Source organism: Phaenicophaeus curvirostris, chromosome 14, assembly GCF_032191515.1.
Source record: "Phaenicophaeus curvirostris isolate KB17595 chromosome 14, BPBGC_Pcur_1.0, whole genome shotgun sequence".
NCBI classification, from domain to species: domain Eukaryota; kingdom Metazoa; phylum Chordata; class Aves; order Cuculiformes; family Cuculidae; genus Phaenicophaeus; species Phaenicophaeus curvirostris.
In genome coordinates this window covers 16,922,049-16,944,031 of record NC_091405.1, presented here as the reverse complement: position 1 = coordinate 16,944,031, position 21,983 = coordinate 16,922,049, and the positions used below count along the sequence as shown (strand labels likewise).

The following is a 21,983-nucleotide window of genomic DNA, read 5'->3' as shown; positions in this document are numbered from 1 at the left end:
GGGTAGGGAGAGAAGAAATGGAATGGTTCTTTGTTTTCAAATACATTGCAGTTACTGGAGTAGGAAACATCTTAAGTGATATGTATTCTTGTTTAGAACTGCCTTGTAATCATCTATGTTGGACTGTTAGGTCTTTACAATGAAATTGATCTAGTTCCTTATCTGAGATTTATGCTTTGTGACAATTTTCCTGTTTTTTTTAGGAACTGCAGTGTGGTGGTAGCCTAGTGCATCTTGGCTGTTGTGTATAGAAAAGGATTATTACCATTATCTTCCTTTCTTTAATGAAATGAGTAACAGCATTAGAAGAGTCTAAATATACTCCTGATGTACAAGATAAATTAGTTGCAAATGGAAATTTGGAAACATAATGGAAAACTGGGATTGAAGCTTACATTGGTTTGGGTTTTTTTTCCTTTCTTTCCAGTAGTAAATCTGAAACTGTGGACAGTGAGACAGTAATACGTGCCAGAGGTTTGCCATGGCAATCTTCAGACCAAGATATTGCTCGATTTTTCAAAGGACTCAACATTGCCAAGTAGGATAATAAGAATTTGTCTTGCTTTATTGCTTTGTCTTCTAGAGCAAGCTTTTCTAGAATTCGTTTAGCACTCAGCTCCTGCACCCCTCAAAAGGGTCTTTGCTCCTACTGTCTTTACTCACCCAGGTCCCTTCCCCTGGTCCTGGTAACAGAACAGGTTTACCAGCCCTATGCATGCAGGAAAGAGTTTTGAGGTGTATGAAGAAGAAAAAAGACTTACTGAAAACCAACATATATTAATTTATTGCCAGTACCTAAAGGGAGAAACTCCTACTGTATTAATCAAGGCAGAAAACCAAGATGTAATAGAAGCTTTAATTTTGTGGTAACTCTTCAATATTCTGCTACACCTGAACAGGCCACATTCAAACTTCCAAGTGCTGTTTGTTAGAAATTCTCATATGACTGGTGTGTATACACCTTTCTGTATATATATATGTGTGTGTAGAAAAAGAGTGAGTTCAATTTAGCGTACCTGTCATTTAATACATATTCCAGATTCTCAACACTGAGGAAATAGAAGTTTTTTATTTAGACATATGAGTAGGTTCAAATCTGCACCGCTAAGATAATAGGAAGGGCTGGCAAATCTGCCTCTGTATGGAAGCTGAGAAGGTAGTGAACTGCATGAGATCGCAGATCTCACTGAGGTGGATTCTGCAGTATAATTGTGTTACATTAAAAATGAAATAAAATTGAGGATAGTAGCAATTTCTTTTTCAATCTATAAACTCTGTGTCAAAGTCTGATTTCTATGCTGTTCTTATACAAGTATTCATTAAATGTAATAAAGACTCAAACTAAGTTTATTTTTGTTGGCTTTACCTTCCAGAGGTGGTGTGGCTCTTTGTCTCAATGCTCAAGGAAGAAGAAATGGGGAGGCATTAGTTCGATTTGTTGATTCTGAACAGAGAGATCTTGCACTGGAAAGACATAAACATCACATGGGGAGCAGATACATTGAGGTAAAGAAGAGTGACAAGAAAAAGTCTTTGGAGGGCAACCTGCATATTTTAGACTACGGTTTTAAATGAGAACATTTGTGTTTTGCTCAAAGTGCCAAAACACAAATCTCTCGCATGTGGAAGAGCATATATGTGTGTTAGTGTTGAATGTTCTAATTTTTATGTGTGTTTTTTCCTTTTTCTCTTTAAGGTTTACAAAGCAACTGGGGAAGAATTCTTAAAAATTGCAGGAGGTGAGTGGTGTTGGAGTTCAGTGGCGTTACTTAAGTTCATAGAAGTGGTGTTGTAGTTCTGATTTATTTTTTTTTTCTTGACTGAGAACACAAATGGATAATGAAGTAGTTTTTCCTGTTTTGCCTTCCAAGAATACTTGACCCTGTCAAGTTCTGGTTTCACGTGGTTGAATCTGAGCTCTGAGCATTTGGGCTGTGAAGTTCACAGACACGTCTTGCTGTCTGGGAGGAAGATGAGCCTTTGCAGTGGGAACATGCGTGTCTTGTATAAGTTCACACTAATCTCATCTTTGTTTCAATTTCATTAAAATGTGAAATAATTTCAGGGTAAGGGATTTGCACTTCAAAATGGATTGTTGAGAGTTTGTTAGTCTCAGTCTTCTGTGGGTTTATTGCTGGCTACTTACCTTCTGTATTGCTACTTACTACTTTGCCACTCCTGCCTCTTAAGGAATTGACTGACCAGCACAACCGTGTGTTACTGGCTGACCGCATGTCATTGTCTTTCTACCAGGCACCTCCAATGAAGTGGCGCAGTTCTTATCTAAGGAGAACCAAGTTATTATCCGGATGAGAGGCCTTCCATTCACTGCTACTCAGGAGGATGTCTTGGGGTTCCTGGGGCCAGAGTGCCCAGTCACAGGAGGGAAGGAGGGACTTCTCTTTGTCAAGTACCCCGATGGCAGGCCCACAGGAGATGCATTTGTGCTGTTTTCCTGTGAAGAATATGCACAGAATGCACTTAAAAAGCACAAAGAAATACTTGGAAAACGTTACATTGAACTCTTCAGGAGCACAGCAGCAGAAGTCCAACAGGTTGTAACTATTGGCTGTGACACTCAAAACTTAACAGTTAAAACATTTCTTCTAACACTTGCACATAAATATGTTGTAGAAAACCATGCAAGTCTTTTATATAAAAGATGGCCAGTTCTAGAAAGGGCAATATGTGCTTCCTGGTAGGCATGGAAAATTATGCAGCATAGTATTTAGGTTTTTTTACTGGCAATATTTGTAGTTTTGTCTTTTTTTTTTAAATTATTCTGCAGATTGCAAAGTAGAATTCATTGGATGAGGTTTTTCTACTCCTTAAAGATTGACTGAAATCACAAAAAAAAAATCTAAAAAATACTAGATTGATAATATTGTAGTAATGCTTCTTTAAAATCTGCAGTGTTGTCTTCTAAATTCTGGTCTCCATGTACAGTGGCACCAAAAGAGGTTATAAAGCCTTAGTTTTGTCAATAATAGCTCAACCTAGGGCGTTTGCACCATTATTGATGAAACTAAGGCTTTGTAACCTCTTTTGGTGCCACTTTCAATGGACTGTATTTGTTCCCTTAATTTCTTTCCCCCGCTGCCAGAAACTTTCTATTTGGAGATGAGCATTTGGGTTAAAAACCCAAGCATCCTCGCTTAACCGGTCAGGTTTTATGAATGAATTAGAGCTAGTTTTTTTTTACTTATTAGTTATTTTTGGTCTCATTTATTTTAAAATTACTGGTTTTAATTAACCCTAATTAAAGTAAGAAGTGTATGTGACAATACTGGTTTGTGAGCACATATGTGGTTTTCAGATGGTTCTTTTTGGAATATTCTAAAATGAAATGTAATCTGCTTTTAATTTTTTTTGTAATGAGATTAGACAGGTTTGTTATTAGGATCTAGCAAATTAAATTTGTAAGACTTTCCCTCTCCCCTTCAGAGTTTGAAACTTTCTCATGCCCAACAGGAAACTGTCTGCAATAATTTGGTTTAAGGTTTTGTTTTGTTGGGTTTTTTCTGTGAGTTTGGAAACAGGTTTGTTTTAAACTTGTGAAATAGCATTGTTGGAATTGATTTTTGCTCAACCAGATGATGTGTAAGTCTATACCATTGTGCTTTTTTTTGCCAACAGGTTCTTAATCGATATATGTCAACGCCTCTTATTCCCACTCTCCCAACTCCCATCATTCCTGTCATACCCCCACCATACACCATTGCCACGGGCAGCATACGTGACTGCGTCCGGCTCAGAGGCCTTCCTTACACCGCTGGCATCGATGACATCCTGGAATTTATGGGAGACGCCACAGGTGATATCAAGCCCCATGGAGTTCACATGGTCCTTAATCAACAGGTAGCAGCATTTTGCATGGGAGCACTAACTTTCTAGTTCCTGAGCAGGGTTAGAAGTCAGGGCAGCTCACCTGTTCTTGGCTGTGCTCTAGGTCTTTTTAAACCTTGAAAAAGCCATGTGTTCTGCTTGCCTGTCTTTTTGTTCTTTCCTTTGCCTTTCTCTTCCCCTTCTACACGCACACATGTTTTTCTTTCTATATATGTATGCATAAGCCTGGGGAGGATGAAGCTTGTTCTTTTAATAACAGCTTTATCCTGAAGGCTGTCTCAAATAGTCCCTTGTGTTTAAGTCAAGTGCTGGAAATACACAGAAATGCCTCATGTTAGATGGCATAACTGCTCCGTCAGCTTCAGGATTTCTGCTCAGTGGTAGCTGTGCTACTTTAATGGTGTATGTGGAAAAAATAAGTTTATGTAACTTCTAACTTGGTTTAGAGACCTCTCAGGCTTTAAAGTAAGTCAATAATTAAAAACTGTGGTTTTGGGATATTTTTTCCCTGTGTCTTGTGTTAAAAATGAACTCGGCCACAGAAATATTAAGGTATTAAAGAAAAATGAGAGAGATTTACTATACTTGTTTTGCTTTATTGTTAAGGAAGTTTCTAATATTTTATACAAGCAGCAATGTCTGTCAGGTTGCAGAAAATCAGACCTGGAAGTCAATTTCTAATGTAGCTATGGACTTTAGTGAAGCATGTCTGGAGTGTTGTGCTGTTGTCCCATTATTGAAAAAGTTGTTACAGGGAAGGCAAACCCAGAATTTTCCTAGAGATTCACAGCAAAAGAATAAGAGACAGCATTAATAAACTGCATCAAAGAAAATTCCAACTAGGTCAAAAGGTGGGGAAAAAATCACAATGCAAAATTAGTTAAGCACTCAAACAGGTTCCCAAAGATGCTGTAGAATCTCCACCCCAGAGATGCTCAGATTTCAAGTGGAGAAGGCCTGATGGAACCACTTTGAACAGTGTTTGGATTAGAGGCCTCCAAACTTTGTTTCCATGCTAGATTATTCTCTATGTCATTTTTCAGAAGATGGAAATAGTGTTGTGTGAACTGGTGCTGCTACATTAGGAGCAGAAACACAAGTCTGAAAATAATTGTTGAGTCATTAGTCATTGGTGCCAGTTGAGGAAGAACAATACAGATTTTCAGTAGACATTTGATCTTACTAATTTCTGCATTCCTTGTGCTCTGGGTGTTTTCATACTAGATTGACTTGTGACTGTTTTCCTCCCTCCCCTAGGGACGACCATCGGGTGATGCTTTTATCCAAATGAAATCTGCTGACAAAGCTTTTCTGGTGGCTCAAAAATGTCACAAAAAGATGATGAAGGACCGTTATGTGGAAGTATTCCAGTGTTCGGGAGAGGAGATGAACTTTGTTTTAATGGGTGGCACTTTAAATCGTAGTGGCTTATCCCCACCGCCATGTAAGTTACCATGTAAGTCTCCAATTCTTCTGCTCTCTGCTGCTAAAGGCTGATATGTGGTAGGTGCTGAAGCTTTGTCGCCTTTCGCCTTTTGACTTGGGTTTTGCCATGATCAATAATCATCCATCTGTGTACGTGCTGAGATTGGAATTGTTCCCTTCGGGCAATAATGGGACTGATCGGAGGCATTTTTATTGTATTTTTGGTGGTGAGTAGAGGGCAGCAAGGCCTTGCCAGTGAAATTGTTGCACACTCTGCTTTTTATGGGTGTACTGTTCTTCTGAGCTCTGCGGTAGACTTGCCTGTAGTGAAACCTACTTGGAATTAGAGGGATTTTTAAAAGGGGAAGAAATTCTGTGTGCTAGCTGCCGATGAGTGCTCTTGCTATCTTGCTTGAAGCATTGAGAAGGTACTCTATGGGCCTTTTTTTAAAGGAAACCCCCCACTAGGATGATAAAATAACAGATCACAGAGTGGTGAAGTGGGATGGATTTTTTTTTTTTAATTTTATCTAAGATTATGGTCAACCTTATTGTGGAGCAACTTTACTGTACTGTTCTAATTCTTCTCAATACCAAATCACAAAGCAGATACCTCTGTGTATTTGCAAATAGTAAAAAGCTGCCAAATACAGTCTATTAAAAAAAGAATAATAAGTTGACTGCACACTAAGCCAAGCTTAATGTTCCTACATAAATCAGGTATTTGTTCATCAAAATGCATCAGTCTAGTGATCTAGTGGGGTATTCTTTTTTACATTTGCTATACCCTAAAAATACTTTTTGAAGTGGCAGGAGGCTTACACGTAAGACTCATGGTTGGCAGTTGTGGATGCCCATGTGTAGCTAATATTATGGTACTTTGGTCCCACAGAGTACAACTTCTGTTAGAAAGAGCAGAGGTCGTGTTGGTGTGCACGCCTGCTTCCTCTATGCACATGGCTTTATGCTTTCTTTAAATAACTCTGAAGTTCCTTACTTTCCATTTACCTGTGGATGAGGCTGCTCAGCTCTAGGAGTTGTGAACTCTTAGGAATTGCTCATTTTGAATGCCCCAGTTGTCATTCATGATGGTGTAGCAGGAGTCTCCAAGGGAGAGGCTAGACAGCAGTCTTCGCACAAGTGTTCATTAATCATGTCCATGTGGTATTAATCACGTGAGGATGAATAATTCCTTTCCTGCAGCAGAGACCTCCATTCTGATCGTTTTTTGTTGCTGTGTCCTGCTTTGGTTTTAGGTCTTTCTCCACCAGCTTATGCAGCTTTCCAGACAGCAGCTGTGATCCCAGCAGAGGCAGCGCTTTACCAGCCACAAGCCCTCTTGCCAGCCACCAGGACTCCCCAGGCCTCTGCGGCTGCTCCTCCAGCTGTTACCTACTACCCAGCTCAGGCTGCCCAGCTGTATATGAACTACACAGCTTACTATCCCAGGTAACTCCTAGATATAGCAGCTTCTCTTGACACTTCATCTCAGCGCAGCAGGCAAGTCTGTGGTCACCTGTGAATAGCTCCTAAATTTGTGCTTCTGGCATAACCCTGGGAATTTAATGTTTGTCAATAGAGGCCATTTTAACTGATTCTCTGTGGGCTTGTAATGAAGTCTGGCTTTTCTGTAGGTTGTTTGAATCTCATGATAACATTGGTCTCATATTTAACAGTGGTTTTGGCAGTGGGGCGATGTCATCAAGGCAGTTCTACTTCTTGGCCAAATGAGAAGCTGTGTCAATACATGCCTCATCCCTTGGTTTGTTCTTGTACTCATACTATTTCCATACCGACAGACTCATTATAGGTGTGTACTAGGTTTGATTTCTTATATCAGTGAGACCAGAGAATGCTTCACATGTGTAAGCAAAGCAAAAGTTCTCCACCTTTTCCCTTCCCACAGATGGTATCAATGTGACTCACCCCCTTTTTTTCTTTATGGCTTTAGTGACAATCTTAGAAGAAGTCATTTGCATCTTCTGTTTTTCTCCTCCCCTGTGAAATTACAAGTGCTACTCTCTTCAACTACAAATGTTAGTTATTTTCCTTTCCTTCCCTTCTTTAAAAATAAATTGTCAGATGTTGAAAGGAAATGAAGATACTCCAGAAAGCTGTCCACATTGAGGCTGCTTGGTTTTCTGTGTTTTTTGGGGATCGTTCTCAAATTTAAATTTTCAATTTCATTTTTGCCTATTCCAAGTATTAAAACTGGCTATTGGTTTCCATAACAATACTGCTCCTTTTTCTCTTTCAGTCCTCCAGTATCCCCTACCACAGTGGGGTATATCACAGCTCCTCCTGGAGCTGTAGCTGCTGCTGCTGCCACTGCAACCCACACTCCGCTTCTACCCCAGCCTGGAGCGTTAGTCCGTATGCAGGGCTTGCCTTACAACACAGGAATGAAGGAGATACTCAGTTTCTTCCAAGGGTACCAGGTTAGTATGCAATCCCTCTCCTTGATACTCTATTTGGAGCTCCAAGTAACCATCAGTGGGGGTCAAAGTGAGCAAGTGCTTGGGGAAATTGCTGAACAAGTGTGCAAGCTCCGTGTATATATTTAACTGGCAGAATGAAGTCTAATATACAGTTTGCCTTATTTCTTATATAATAAACATATCCTAATTTGAAAGCAGTGATTTAGTGTCCAGTGGTTAGGGTTTGAGTTTGGAGAGGGAGAAAGCGCAGAGCTCCAGTGTAAATGGGGCTGCAAAGGGGCTGCCAAAGGAGGGTGCAGGCTGCCAAAAGCTTTCAGTCCTGGCCAGTTTTTGGTGGGAGCCCTAGGTAGGGTTGGTGTTTGATTTTCAAGAGTTAAATGTTTAAGTGTGCTGAGAGCAAATTTCCAGTACCAAAGCCTGTGACCTAGATATGGTGACTTGCTTGCAAAAGGAGACACGTGCCGCTGTTAGACACTCTTTCAGGGACCAATTATTGTAGTTGCAGGAAGGAACATTTTTCAATAGATCTGTGTTACATTGCAACCTAAAGAAAAAATGTATTTTCCAAACCATTTTATACTGATAACAAATATTTTCCCTGCCATAGGTAGTTGCAGTCAGTATGTGCTGATTCAGTGTTCTAGCACGGAGCAAATGCATAGAAACTTATCTTCTTGAGGAACATAAAAGAAAGAGAACCATGTACAAACATTTATTTTCCAGCAGCACTTATTTGAATTCATGGAATGAGTTTTTCCCTGTCTTCTGCTTTCATCTCAGAGGATGTTGTATCTATGTCCATGTTTTGCCATCACACATTTGCTAAAACAAAAGATAATTGAATGTGGTGTATCCTGGTGAATATAGAGCTTCTGTGGACACCAGTACTTGCACAAATACCAAATCTGCCCTTTTGGTATTATGCAGAAGCCCTGACCAAAAAAATCCTTTTGGTGGGTCTCAAAACCGCTATTGAAGTGATATGTGTGAAAAAAAGACAATTTTTGCATGTTCAAAACTGTGTGAGTTAGTTAGCAGTGGTGTTGCTGAAGGGTAAGGTGCAGATGGATTCTTTTAAATGCATAGCAGCTGTTAATACAAAACATTCAGGTGTGGTATGTTTTCTTTTTTTTCTTGTTTTCTTCTTTTTTTTATTTATAAAGGACATTGGGCTTTAATTCGTAATGCCAGTTGTCTGCTATGTAAATGAATGCAGACTGAGAACAGATGCTTAATGTGTCTGTTCCAAATTTTGAGTATTTGAAGATACAGCGCTCTACCTGTTGTGGATTTTTAAAGTTGTTACGTTTATGTTTGAAAGTAGTTTCACATACTTGGTTTTTCAGAGGAAAAAATTTGAAGTGTGATTTATGAAAACCTTAAGTGGCAAAGCCGATATTCTAAATTGAAATCCATCTAAAAGTACAAGTACACCACTGAAAAATGTGGCCTGAACCTGTCTGTGCACGGAACAGATCAGTAACAATATCTGATAGCTCTGTCTTCCACTAAATCTTCAGTTTAGCAAATCTGGACTTTGGGTCTGGCGCTGAATTTGCCCTTTTCCTTTTGTCTGGATTTGGAGGGCCATTCATGGTGTTTGTGTCACACAATTAAATGTTTCAGATGAATAGAAATTTTGCCAGAAGCTGAAAACTATATTCCTCTGCTGCAACTTCCTGTCATCATCAGTTACTGTTATTAAATTGGTCACCTCTTTGATTTCTTTAGTAGATGTTGTCCAAATGAGATCGGGTTCAATGTCTTATAAAGGAGCCAAGGAATTATTTTGAATTGTTCTTGGAATCCCGCATGTGGTAATGCTAGTTTTATACTTGCGCGTTCCTTTAGGGGGAAAAAAGAGGTGGTGACTTACTGTATTGGGACAATATTATGTCTCTGGAGGAATAACTAATCTTTTTTTTCTTCTTTCCTCCCCTTTCCTCTCTCCTCACATTTTTTTTTTCATTTTCTGCTGCTGCCCAAGGATTTATTGCACGATGCTTCTGCTCGTTTATAAAGTGAGCCCCTAATAATCGTCAGTCGTTTGGGTGTGGTTTTGATCTCTGTAGAACTATTTGATGTTGGTATTCAATGGGCTTCAGTGTTGGTATTCTGGGAACCAGATCGGAGATGCTGAGATTGAAGGGTAATTTTTGTCTTTATGTCGTTGTCAGAAAGGAACAGGTTTTAAGTTTTAGTTCTTGCTTTATGCTCCTCTGTTTTCCTCCTTCAGTCTTCATGGGCTCTGCATATTGCATGTTTGCACGTGTTGCTACTTAAGTTGAAAGCACCTTTCATACCAGACCTGCCTCTTAAGAGATAGACTGTGCTTATCGTGGGCTTCAACAAGCTGGTCTCAACATCAGTACATGCTTCTCATAACAAATAATGTAAAAATCTGCAGATCAGCATTTTAATTTTCATTTGATTTTATCAGCACAAGCATCTTGTTCAGCAGCTTGATTTCTTCTTTTAGTTCTGCTTTCTTGTTTTTGTTGTTGAAAATTCCTTCCAGCTTGCATGTTTTTAATGTATCTTGAAAATCCTGTGAAGAATCTTAATAGTAAGTCTCGGAGAAAGTAATTTTGCCCATCACCTTTCTGAATCAAATTGTAGTGTACTGTAATCTTCTGAAGAGCTAATAGTAGTGCTCTCTGATTCAGCAAGTAATTCATGTTCAGCTTATGCTTTAGCAGTTTAACATGAATGCAGCAGGAGTTAAATCATGTACTGGATGCATAGCTGAAAAATACTTAAACAACTACCACAATCAAAATCACTATAACAAAAGACCCCACCAAACAATTCAGATAGCACACTAGTTGCTCTGACAGGCACAGGGACTCCAGCAGCTCAGCAGATGCTAGTCTTTGGCCCTTATATTAAAATAAGGTATCTATGGATGTTTACCAGAAACCTCCTTTAAATCACATCTTTGAATGTGAAGAGACCCTACTACTTTTGACAGAGCTGGTATTCTGATAAGAACTGTTAGGTTTATGTACAGGTAGATGCAACTGAACTGTACTCGTGGTCTTAGCTGACCAAAAGCAGGTCATGACTGTCATCTTCTACTAAATGCACGCTGAATCCCCCCAGTTTCTCAGAGGTTGTCATGATGTAAAGTAAGCTTGTGTTTGCCTGAAAAAGAGTTTGTGAATTAGTGCTTAGAAAGCAGACTTGCTATTTGAGTGAGTTTTATATATGGGTAGTAGTATGTCTCATCCAGAACTAGTTAAAAAAATAAAGTTGGGGGCCATGATCACCCCCTGAGCCTTATTTAAAGCCTCCTGAATTTGCTTAAGAAGGCTAGGATGGAACGAGGACTCCTTTGTGCACAGGTTTTAAGCAGGAAAAGCTTGAATTAAATGCTGTTCTTTAAACCTGTGCTGGGCGTAGGTGCCTTTTATCTGCAGCTAAAAAAGCTTTTGCAGTATATTAATCCTCTAAGTGTTCAGAGAGACAGGATCCAAGGCTCAATGTTGCAGGTGAGGTGGATGGCTCGTGCTTAAAACTGTAATAGGGAATTGAAGGGAAGTGGATGGATGGCTAAATTCCAAGGGCATTAACAACATTTCTCTCCTGTCTCAGGACAGCGGGCTTCATTGTTACTGGCTTCTTGGGAATTAGTTTTTTTCTCTGAAATGCATGCTTAAACAAAGAAGTATTCTCTATTTCCTATGGGCTCCTTTTGAAATCTGACACTTTGTAGTCTGAGAGGGATACCCCATACTCTGAGTTGGAATTCTAGGCATAGCACCCTCTGACTAGGGAAGGGAAGAGGACATGGTAGAGGGAGAATTCTCACTTACTAGTATTTTGAGTCATCTGGCAATACAGGTGCTATATGCTTACCCACATGCTGCTTGGTTGGCTTTATTCACAGAATCACAGAATCACAGAATAACCAGGTTGGAAAAGACCCACCGGATCACCGAGTCCAACCGTTCCTACCAAACACTAAACCATATCCCTCAGCACCTCGTCCACCCGTGCCTTAAACACCTCCAGGGAAGGTGACTCAACCACCTCCCTGGGCAGCCTGTTCCAGTGCCCAATGACCCTTTCTGTAAAGAATTTTTTCCTAATGTCCAGCCTAAACCTCCCCTGGCGGAGCTTGAGGCCATTCCCTCTTGTCCTGTCCCCTGTCACTTGGGAGAAGAGGCCAGCACCCTCCTCTCTACAACGTCCTTTCAGGTAGTTGTAGAGAGCAATGAGGTCACCCCTCAGCCTCCTCTTCTCCAGGCTAAACAACCCCAGCTCTCTCAGCCGCTCCTCATAAGGCCTGTTCTCCAGCCCTTTCACCAGCTTTGTTGCTCTTCTCTGTACTCTCTCCAGAGCCTCAACATCCTTCTTGTGGTGAGGGGCCCAGAACTGAACACAGTATTCGAGGAGCGGTCTCACCAGTGCCGAGTACAGAGGGAGGATAACCTCCCTGGACCTGCTGGTCACGCCGTTTCTGATACAAGCCAAGATGCCATTGGCCTTCTTGGCCACCTGGGCACACTGCTGGCTCATATTCAGTCGGCTGTCAACCAACACCCCCAGGTCCCTCTCCTCCAGGCAGCTTTCTAGACAGACTTCTCCCAGTCTGTAGCACTGCATAGGGTTGTTGTGCCCCAAGTGCAGGACCCGGCATTTGGCCTTGTTAAACCTCATGCCATTGGACTCTGCCCAGCGGTCCAGCCTGTTCAGATCCCTTTGCAGAGCCTCCCGACCCTCCAGCAGATCGACACTTCCACCCAGCTTAGTGTCGTCCGCAAACTTGCTAAGGGTGCACTCGATGCCTTCATCCAGGTCATTGATGAAGACATTGAACAGGGCTGGACCTAGCACTGAGCCCTGGGGAACCCCACTTGTCACTGGCCTCCAGCTGGATTTCACACCATTTACCACCACTCTCTGGGCCCGGCCATCCAACCAGTTTTCCACCCAGGAGAGTGTGCGCCTGTCCAGCCCAGAGGCTGACAGTTTCTCAAGCAGAATGCTGTGGGAAACTGTGTCAAAGGCTTTGCTGAAGTCCAGGAAGACCACATCCACAGCCTTTCCCTCATCCAGCAGCCGAGTCACTTTGTCATAGAAGGCGATCAGGTTAGTCTGGCAAGACCTGCCTTTTGTGAACCCATGTTGACTGGGCCTGATCACCCGGTTCTCTTGCATGTGCTTCATGATAGCACTCAAGATCACCTGTTCCATGACTTTCCCTGGCACTGAGGTCAGACTGACAGGCCTGTAGTTTCCTGGGTCCTCCCTGCGGCCCTTTTTGTAGATGGGCACAACATCAGCCAGCCTAAGTTTATCTTCCCCCTGAATGTTGCCTGTGATGAGGGAAGCACCTGTGAGCTTGGGAGGAGGAAATTGGTGATTACTCTTGCTGTCTGTTGCCTCCCAGCCTTGAAACAAGAGACTAAAGTGGCATCATCTTCAAGCTGTATATTTGGGAACAGGCATCGCATGTTCTGTTCTACAAAACATTTGGGTGGTATCTGTTCCACAGAGCATTCAGGTGGTTGTCAGCACTTGTATTGGCATTCTTAAGGTGCAGTTCACGTACTTAAGAGGCAAAGCCACTTCAGGGTTTTCCTCCTGACTCTTGTGCCAAAGGTTGCTGTTACCTTGTAATCAAATCTGATTCTGTGTTCCAAACTGTTTTTCAAAGTTTGAGGGCTGGATTTCTTCTCCTTGGGAACCTTTCTGTGATAGACCTTATTGATAGTTTAGACTTGAATTGCAATCCAGTATGCATTTTGCCTATGAAGTTGTCCTTTTCTGTCATTTCCCTTTTTTTTCTTTTCCTGGTTGGGACATGTCTAAATATACTTTCCAATTTTAATTTTATTTTTAGCAATGGATTTTTTTTTCCCTAGATTTCTTTGCATATGCTGTTTTAAACTGATTTTTGTATGTCCACTGTAAGGACTGCAAAATGAAATGGAAATCAATGTCTCACTGGTTAGTGACCTGGTTACATCTGAGCACAGTCTGTGAAGGGACAAGGACAGTTCCATAATTCCCCTCTGAAAGAAATAAAATAGCTTGAAGAAAAAATATACACGTACGAGGGCGGAGGGTTAGTGTACTAACTCATTAGTAATGAGTCTGTGTCTGATTCCTATCATCTTAAAAAGCTTTGCACTGCAGTAACCATACTAGACAGTCTGTCAGGGAGATGCTGCCATACTGAAGGCAATCGATGGTCAGTAATGGTCATCTCCTTTAGGAGAGAGGAGTTACTGCTATTTAGTATACATCTGTCATTTATTATCGTTATTACATAGTCTACTGTAATATGTTATTTACTATTTTAATAAGTGTTATTTAATATACATGAGTTGAAATATCTCTGGTATTTCAGATGTTAATACCTAGAAAGGTATTACGCTTGTGAAGTAAGCCATCAGTTCTGTAAAGAAGCAAAATGTCCTTCAAGAAAAATCATTTTGCCTTTATTACTAGACATGTCTAAAGCTGTGAAAGTCCCCACTATCACAGGGGAGATAACTTCAAGAGAAGGGGACTGGAAGCACCATTCTTCACTATTCAATGGTCTGTTCCAATCAGCTGTATATTTTTTCCTAGTATATATGCATATTCTTCCTGCTGTCTTGCAGCCTGTCATAGAGGTAATCATTGACCCCAGAATGTATTTAGTAACCGCTTGCAAAGATTCTGGTTTGCTTCCTTCTCCTAGCCTAGGTTCTAAATGCAAACCTTATCCCATACCTAGTTTCCATATTTAGTTTCCGTCTTTCTTGATCCTAGCTCCCATCTCTGATCGCTGGAAGAAGTCAGTACAGCACCAGGGCGTATACCGAGAACCATATCTTGATGTCCTTAACATCTGAAGCTGACTTTCCTAATGGAGCTCTTCATTTACCAATGGTATTCTGTGCAATCTTCCTTACTAGACTAAGCTGGACTTCTTGATAGCTACTTCAAGGGGAAAAGAAATTGCTTTAATGTCTAAGTTTATTCCTGTGTTTTCCTTCAGTCATTCTAGGAAGTAGGTCTCCACTGTTCGTTATCTGCGGGCGTGTGAGAGTATCCAATTTAATAGGATGAGGTGAAGGAAAACTTTGACAGAGAGTCTATTTTATAGATTAAGTAATGGCTTAAAAAGCAACATTTTGCTGCTGCGTCATTCTGATAGACCACTGTATTTTAATGCTACTGTTGATATACAGTAAGTCATAAGAAGTGAGAAAGAATTACAGAATCTTTTAGGGTGGGAAGGAAGCCCAACCCCGCATGAGCTCAAAGGGAGGAGGGGACAAGGCAGCAGCTCTGAGGAAAAGGGGCTGTGTTTCAGTTCAGAGAAGCAAGGAAGGTAGGAGAGAGGTGATAGGGGGACAAGAGGAGTGGAGACACACTGGTTTTAATTTTGGTTCACTTTGATTGAAGGGGAAATATTGCAGTATTTGTGACTTCTTACCAGTTGCTTGTGTGGTCAGGGCAGGATTAGAAAACACTATGTGCGGTTTCATATTGTCTTTTTATTGCCATACTGCCTCATATCTCAGTGGCATTTAACAGTAGAAAAACTGCTAGAATGTAGCTCAGTGAACTTGCAGCTGCTTATACTGGGGGTTTAAATCACTAGGCGATAATTTTCAAATCTAAATGGAAGCTGAATTTGACCTACTGCATTGCAGGTGCGGTTGTCAAAACTGCATTTCCATTTTGAGCAGTCAGTTTATAGGTTTGCCCTTGGCTTTACACTATTTATCCTGTGAGATTGGATATTTTTGTTCTTGTTGGTTTCTGAAAAGCAGGTAGAGTTAGAAGTAGTCATGATTGTGTACTTCCTCAGATAAGTTAAGGTAGTTTCCATTTCTTTCACAGAAAATAAGAATTCCCCCACTTTATTTCCTAGCTCAGTTTGCAGTACTGCTTATTCAAATCTGCAAGCTTGAAGAATGTACTCTTTCACAGCTTCTATTTTAATTAATTGCAGTCTCTTACCTATATTTCTTGTGATTAGGAGTTGTTTCTGTCTCTAGGTGTTTTGATTTTTTTTTTCTTTCCTTTTTTTTTCTTTTTCTCTCTTTCTTTCAGAGTAGGCCTGAACTCTGACAACTTTGACATTTCTGTGCAGGGTTGTTTTCCCACTTCCACGTTTTCCTCATTGTTTATGCATTTCAAGTGTAACCTTTCAAACACTGTTCCTCCCAAGAGACTATAGACCTTTACCTACTGTACATCTACTGATAATCTAAAGTATGTACTATCTTGAGACATTCCTTCCAAAGAGTAAACTTACATTTTGTAGATTTGTTTCAAGGGCAGGTCTGGGAACTGATAAATCTAATATTTGCACGATCTGGTTGCCCTGGCAGGGACTATCTAGAAAATACTTCTTATATTTGTCTTTTACTTAATGGCTTGGGTCTAGATGGGAAGGTGGCTAGAATTCAGTAGTAAAAATTCTGGGAGGTTCTTTTCTTCTGTGTTCTCTGGGCTCTTGGTTATTGTTCTCTGTGGAAGGTGCGTACTGTGATGGTTGGGTTTTTTCTTTTCAACTTCACTTTGGATGGATACGATGTGTCCCGTGTGCCCAAATGTAATACCCCTTTCTCCCTAAGCTGGCAGGAGACATTTTATACTATAGGAATATCAAAGGAAGGCATAACAGCACGTCTGCATTGTGTGCATTTGGCAATGCTATAAAATATTAGTGCCAAACAGCCCTTCTGGGAGAGACGGGAGATTTCTCTAGCCACAGAAAAGATGCTCTATAACTAGGGTTATGCTAAAAATCTTTTCTTCTGTAGGACAGGAGCTGCTTCAGTAGTCTTTGTAGCATGTGCGAGTATGCTCAGTCCCTTTTCTGGATAAGTAATTTTGGAAAGATTATGAGATAGATCCAAACCAATGTTTCATATTCTCCGAGCTCTATTTACTGACTATAGATTTAATATTTGTACCCAGCCCTCTAGTGACAGGTGTGATTACTGTCCAGGTTCAGGATCTCGGGTATTTCTTAAATCTTATCCATGTGTGGGGTGTTTTGTTTTAATTTATTGTTGTGACTGTACTGTACAGTCACTATTTTTATTTTCTATATTCTTCTGTTAAAAACCTATCATGATGCACTACACAGTGTAGTTTATTTCTTTTTCCTGTATGGAAATAGACTACAGTAGTATAAACACTATGTTATTTTCTAAGTGCATTCATGCTGGGATGTTGTTTTTCTTTAACTACACTGGTGCAGTCTATGTAAATCTGTTATACACAGATAAAGTGTTTATAACTCAACCAGTTTGTATCCCTGACTCCATAAAAGATCTGGGTGAGATCCATGCACTTCTGATCCCCCACTTCAGTATGCATGCTTGAAGATGCTCCTCTGTCCCAGTGAGAGTCATTACTGGAAGCATGATTATGCAGACTTAAGAGTTTTGTTGCCTGACGCTGCTGTCTCATGAGCATGAGGGAAAAAATGGAGTACTTCATTGTTTAGACGATTTCCCTTCCTTGATAAGGAACGATTCAGATACACAGTTTAGTGTATTTCCTACATGCATTTACTTTAAATCTGCTTCTACAACCGGTAATTCAGTTGATGTGTTTGGTTTTTTTGTCTTCAATACAAATAGTATCTGTCAGATTCACTGTCTCCTGCCAGTTATTGTAGCTGATGCTCTTAATTGTGGTTGCAAATGATCGTCTATGTGGCTTGCTGTACCAGAGCTGTTCCTTCTCTTGCTGATTATCGTATATCACACTTGTACTGTAGTATGCACCTGATGACTACAATGGCCTTATTCAGCTGAGCGATCAAGCAAGGAGTGTGTTACAAGCACCGAAAGAGTGGGTCTGTTTGTAACTCTTTGTAACTTCTGAAGAAGGTAAGATGTGGCTGGCAGAAACTTCGTCTCCAGTGGTGAATGGGAAGGGAACCAAAGGGTTTGGTGATGTGGAGGATTTTTGCTTATGGATTTTTTTCCCTTTCTTAGCTTGCATTGGGATCCTTGCTTTAATCTTTCTGCTTTTGTCCTATTAAAAAAAATCAACAAACCTAAAACACAGGCCAATTGTGACCTGTAGTTGATGGGATAGCCGTGGTGGAGGTAGTGTGATTGCCTGGTTCTGCTCAGTTGGTGTTAAACTTCCAGGATTTATTACTGTTGGCTTCTCGTGTGAAGCTTTCAGTCCAATATTTTATTTTTAGCACAGTAGTTGAAAGTGACTTTTTTTTCTTTGATATGGCTACAACGCACACACAAATGTATGTGCAAAGAATCCTAAATATTTAGCTTTCTCTTTCCTGTGTCACATAGCTGTCTGGATACTAATTGCTGAGTTTCTCCATCTCTCTAGTGCAATGTGTACCATTGCTTTTCTTTTTTTAGAAAAAGTTTATTTGACATAGTAGCTTTCTAATGCAACTAACTATACTTGCTAATGGTAAACTTCCCTGCATCTTTGGCACTAACACATGATTCTTAAAGAAATTTTGCTGTGACCGGTGAACTCTGAGCAGCGTGAAGTAGGATCGTACAGTTATCACTCACTAGAACAAAATGTCCAGGAAAAAAGAAGTTTTTTGTGGATTTAAATCTATATTTTTAAAAATTTATATATGTAAAGAAAATGTGTTTCTATCTATAAATCTATCTAAATAAAACAACTGTGTCCTAGCGACACTGAAAGGTTTCGTTCAATCCTTTAATTATGCGGATTGCAGAATATGTAGACTTCTTTGCTAACTTTCTATGCAACTCTTATAATGTGCATTTCCAGATTCTTACCCTGGTGTTACACTAAGGCTGCTGTTTAAACTTCTTGTTAAAGCTCTCCTCTGTCCTACCTGTGCTCCATGTGTGTTTTCAGCTGACTCTGAACTGCAATATTAAACTCGTATTCAGGACTGATGCACTAAATGATTTGATCCCATATGGATTAAGAGTGAAGAGCTGGTTTTAGCTCAGATTTATGGCTCAACCTGAAGTGTACAGCTTTCTCTTTGAGCACAGTGTTATTCTGAAATAAACTGGAATGTTACTTCCAAACCTGAACTGGGCTTGAGATATGGTGCTTTATTTGTCTTTTGGATTCCTTTCTGAATGCTGTATCTTGACTAATTCAGTTCTGGGAGAAGAAATTATATGAAGTCTGTACTAACTGTCCTATACATCCTTTTGGCTTCTACAGTGTGCTGTTGCTTATATCTTAAGAATACTTTTACTACCTGCTAAGTGTTTAGGCGAGTGAATCTCTGACATGTGCTTGTTTTCATACATTTGAGTGTAAAGCTGATCAGAAACTGCTGCTGGTATAAGCCGAGAAGTCTATTTCTTGCAATATACCAGACATGCATAAACCCTACAAAAAGTTAAACTCTTGAGTATTTTCACCTTTTATGAAATCATGAGGACACAAGTCACGTGAACTTAAGTTGAATTTGATTAATGATCATAAAACTGGTTGATTTTCCAGTGTAGACCATATGATTTTGTTTGGCACTGATTTCTCCAACAAAATAATCTTGTATTCTGAGCCCTTGATCCTTCAAACTTTGGTTTTGAAACTTCACTGAGATGCATTTCTATCCAACAGAGGGCCTCTGAATTTCACTTGGAAGGCAGAGATGTCTGCTTTAAACTCAGCATTTTGAAACTGCCTTTTAAGAATTCATGAGGGCAAATGCACTCCAAAGTAAATCAACTCCAATGACTAAATAGTCTCATTTGCTATCCTGCTTTTTTCTTAGCTGTGTCAAAATTACAATAAAGGTTTCTTTAATTCAGTTGGACTGCACCAAATTTTAGTTTGTTTTACTGAACAATCTTTTTTGCACTGTATTCCTGCATTAAGTTCATCTTATCCTCCCAAAGCAGGACTGTCATACAGCTCTTATTTTTTTACTTTTTTTACTCTTTTTAAACTTTGTGTATGAGTATTCACATGCCATACAGCCTTTGTCTCTCGGCCAGTAGTTCACAAAGTGCAAGCATTATTCAGTGAATGCCTGGACTTTCTTGCTCCATTTACCCTTTATTAACATCTAAGTCCTTCTTTCCATGTCAATCTTTAATCTAAGTTACTTCTCTAGCAAAATCTGTGCATGGCATCATCTCTATGTCATTCTGTTCAGGAAAGCAGCAAAATAAGAGCTGCTGTTGTTCTCCAAGCCAAGCTTTTAATCTTCGGCCCATTCTCTGCCTTTGTACTCTCGCATCCAGAATCCTTTTGCTACAGACACAGGAGTGGAGCAAACCAGATGCTTGGCATTTAAAACTGCATTTTCTGATGTGGTCTCTGGTCTTAATAGTTTTTTTCTTTTGTCTTCTTGCATCACTGCAGCTCCACGCAGATTCCATCCTCGTGCTTTACAACTTTAGTGGCCAGCCCAGTGGAGAGGCATTGGTGACTTTTCCAAGCCTGGATCTTGCTAAGAAAGCAGTGGCTGAGAAAAACGGACAACTCCTGGGAGGCCACTATGTAGAACTGTACCTGGTCTAACTAAACACTCTTTGGGGGATGGGAAAAGTTGTCGCACTAAACACCGTGCCTTTTGCAAAAGAAGTCTTCCCTTGCCACCCAGGCAGCAGCAAATGTGCCTTTTCAGTGTACTATGTTGGAATGTAGAGTGGTACGTGTCCTGTATTTAATTTGAAAATGGCGTGTCCTATGCCAAAGATAAAGTGAAACCAAAAATCATGCAGTTGACTGACTTAATTTCTAATATATTTGTTTAAAAATAAGCAATCCTGCTCCTAGCATCTGCTTAATTCTGAAGACAATCTAATAGCACTTCAGCTATTGCAGGTGTGGGAGAAACCTGTTCAGTAGCATTTGAAGTGGAAAGCGAAGCTTGAGTCATTCAGATTCTTCTGTTTAGTTTTTAAGTGTTTACACTTGACAAAGTGTCTGGTTTTTGTAGAGTTTAAATGTCTTTAGAAAGATCTTTAGGAATGCGTAGCTTTCCCAGTTCAAAGCGTAGATCATATTGATTTGTTTTGTTCTGTTCTTGACTGGAAAATGCCAGGATGCTGGACCCCAAATGCAGTTGTGCTTTCTCATGTTTTCTTTACACATTGTTTTGCAAAAGCCATATTTGTCTGTCGTACCCATGTACCGCTGCCAACGTGTAAAGCAAAAAAATAAAAACAATAGCAAAACCTTGAAAATCCTCCCTGCCCACCCAAAACTCCCTGCCCCCCGCCCCAAACTTTTAATCTCTACAGGACAAAAATGGCACATAAACCTGAGTACGAATAAGTTATATTTTTTTATTTAAGCATAATAGCTTTCAGATACTGTATTAAAATTTTTGCTCTAGTTTATGTGCATGCAATTTGTTTACATCTTTAAACTACTTTATTTGTATATTATGAAACAACAAGATATGTTGAAATCTAAATCCTCTAATGCATGCTTTTTTTTTTCTCTGTGTGTGTATATACATAAGCTAGAAGTACTCTTACGTCATGTAGCATGTGTTTAAAAAAGACATCTGCTGTAGAAGCACTAAATGACTTTGTTTTTACTGTGCCTTACTTCAAAACCATTCCCAGTGCAATACCAGCAGAGCAAAACGTAATGAATCCTGTTGCGACGTGGTCATGGATGTCCGGATTGATCTTTTTTGTTAGTGTTCAATTTGAGTTGTACTCTAAAAGAACTGAATGTTGTATGCTTCTTTATATTACAACAAATAAAAGAGATGCTTACAATGTGTATTGGCTTTTGAAAGTAACTTATGCTTTGTTTTAATGTATTTTTATGGGGTATCATTCTCTGATAAATAACCTTTCACTCATTTTTCTCTTTCTTCTAGATGCAGGTAAGCAAGGTACCTTGCGAGAGTAGTTTGATTTTCCTTTTTTTTCTCCTTTTGCATGTGCCGGTAAGGCAGGAACATGCCTGATCATTTCGTCTTATAGTGGAACACTTTTTAGGCAATGTGGTGTAACTGTTTCTATGCTTAGTTCCCAGGTTCTGATGCTAGGGGAAACAATGTATTGAACTCAAACGTATATTCATGTTTGGATTTAATTGGCCTAATGGGCCACTGCCTTTTCTGTGTCATGCAAAATGCTGTGTTTATGTCACAATGGAGCCAGACACCTTTTCTGTGGTAAAAATAGAGCAGGAGAAAAATCCTGTTTGATAATGTTTGTTTCTCTCTGGTCAGAATCATCCCATGCCAGATGCTGTTTTATCATTAAAACCTCTCATGAGAAGTTTTATCACAATCAAGTGGGACTGGAGAGAAAGCTTTTCCATTATTTTTTCAGTGAGACTGTTTAATTTAATCACAGA

General features: G+C 39.9%; 1 protein-coding gene across 11 annotated transcripts in view; it reads left to right on the top strand.

Moving 5' to 3' along the window:
• ESRP2 (epithelial splicing regulatory protein 2) overlaps positions 1-20,158 on the top strand; it is a 42,310-nt gene extending 22,152 nt beyond the window's left edge. For 5 of the 11 annotated variants that reach the window (XM_069868348.1, XM_069868351.1, XM_069868345.1 and 2 more), the window contains exons 8-18: positions 428-538; positions 1,374-1,506; positions 1,697-1,739; positions 2,254-2,555; positions 3,637-3,858; positions 5,104-5,302; positions 6,528-6,720; positions 7,529-7,709; positions 14,475-14,594; positions 17,452-17,563; positions 20,022-20,158. In XM_069868348.1, coding sequence (XP_069724449.1) covers positions 428-538; positions 1,374-1,506; positions 1,697-1,739; positions 2,254-2,555; positions 3,637-3,858; positions 5,104-5,302; positions 6,528-6,720; positions 7,529-7,709; positions 14,475-14,594; positions 17,452-17,541 — 1,594 coding nt within the window. In that variant the 3' untranslated portion in view covers positions 17,542-17,563; positions 20,022-20,158. Of the gene's footprint in view, positions 1-427; positions 539-1,373; positions 1,507-1,696; positions 1,740-2,253; positions 2,556-3,636; positions 3,859-5,103; positions 5,303-6,527; positions 6,721-7,528; positions 7,710-9,696; positions 9,731-14,474; positions 14,595-17,451; positions 17,564-20,021 lie in introns of those variants that run through there. The other 6 variants (XM_069868352.1, XM_069868350.1, XM_069868353.1 and 3 more) reach the window with 5 other exon arrangements.
• Positions 20,159-21,983: the final 1,825 nt, after the last annotated feature.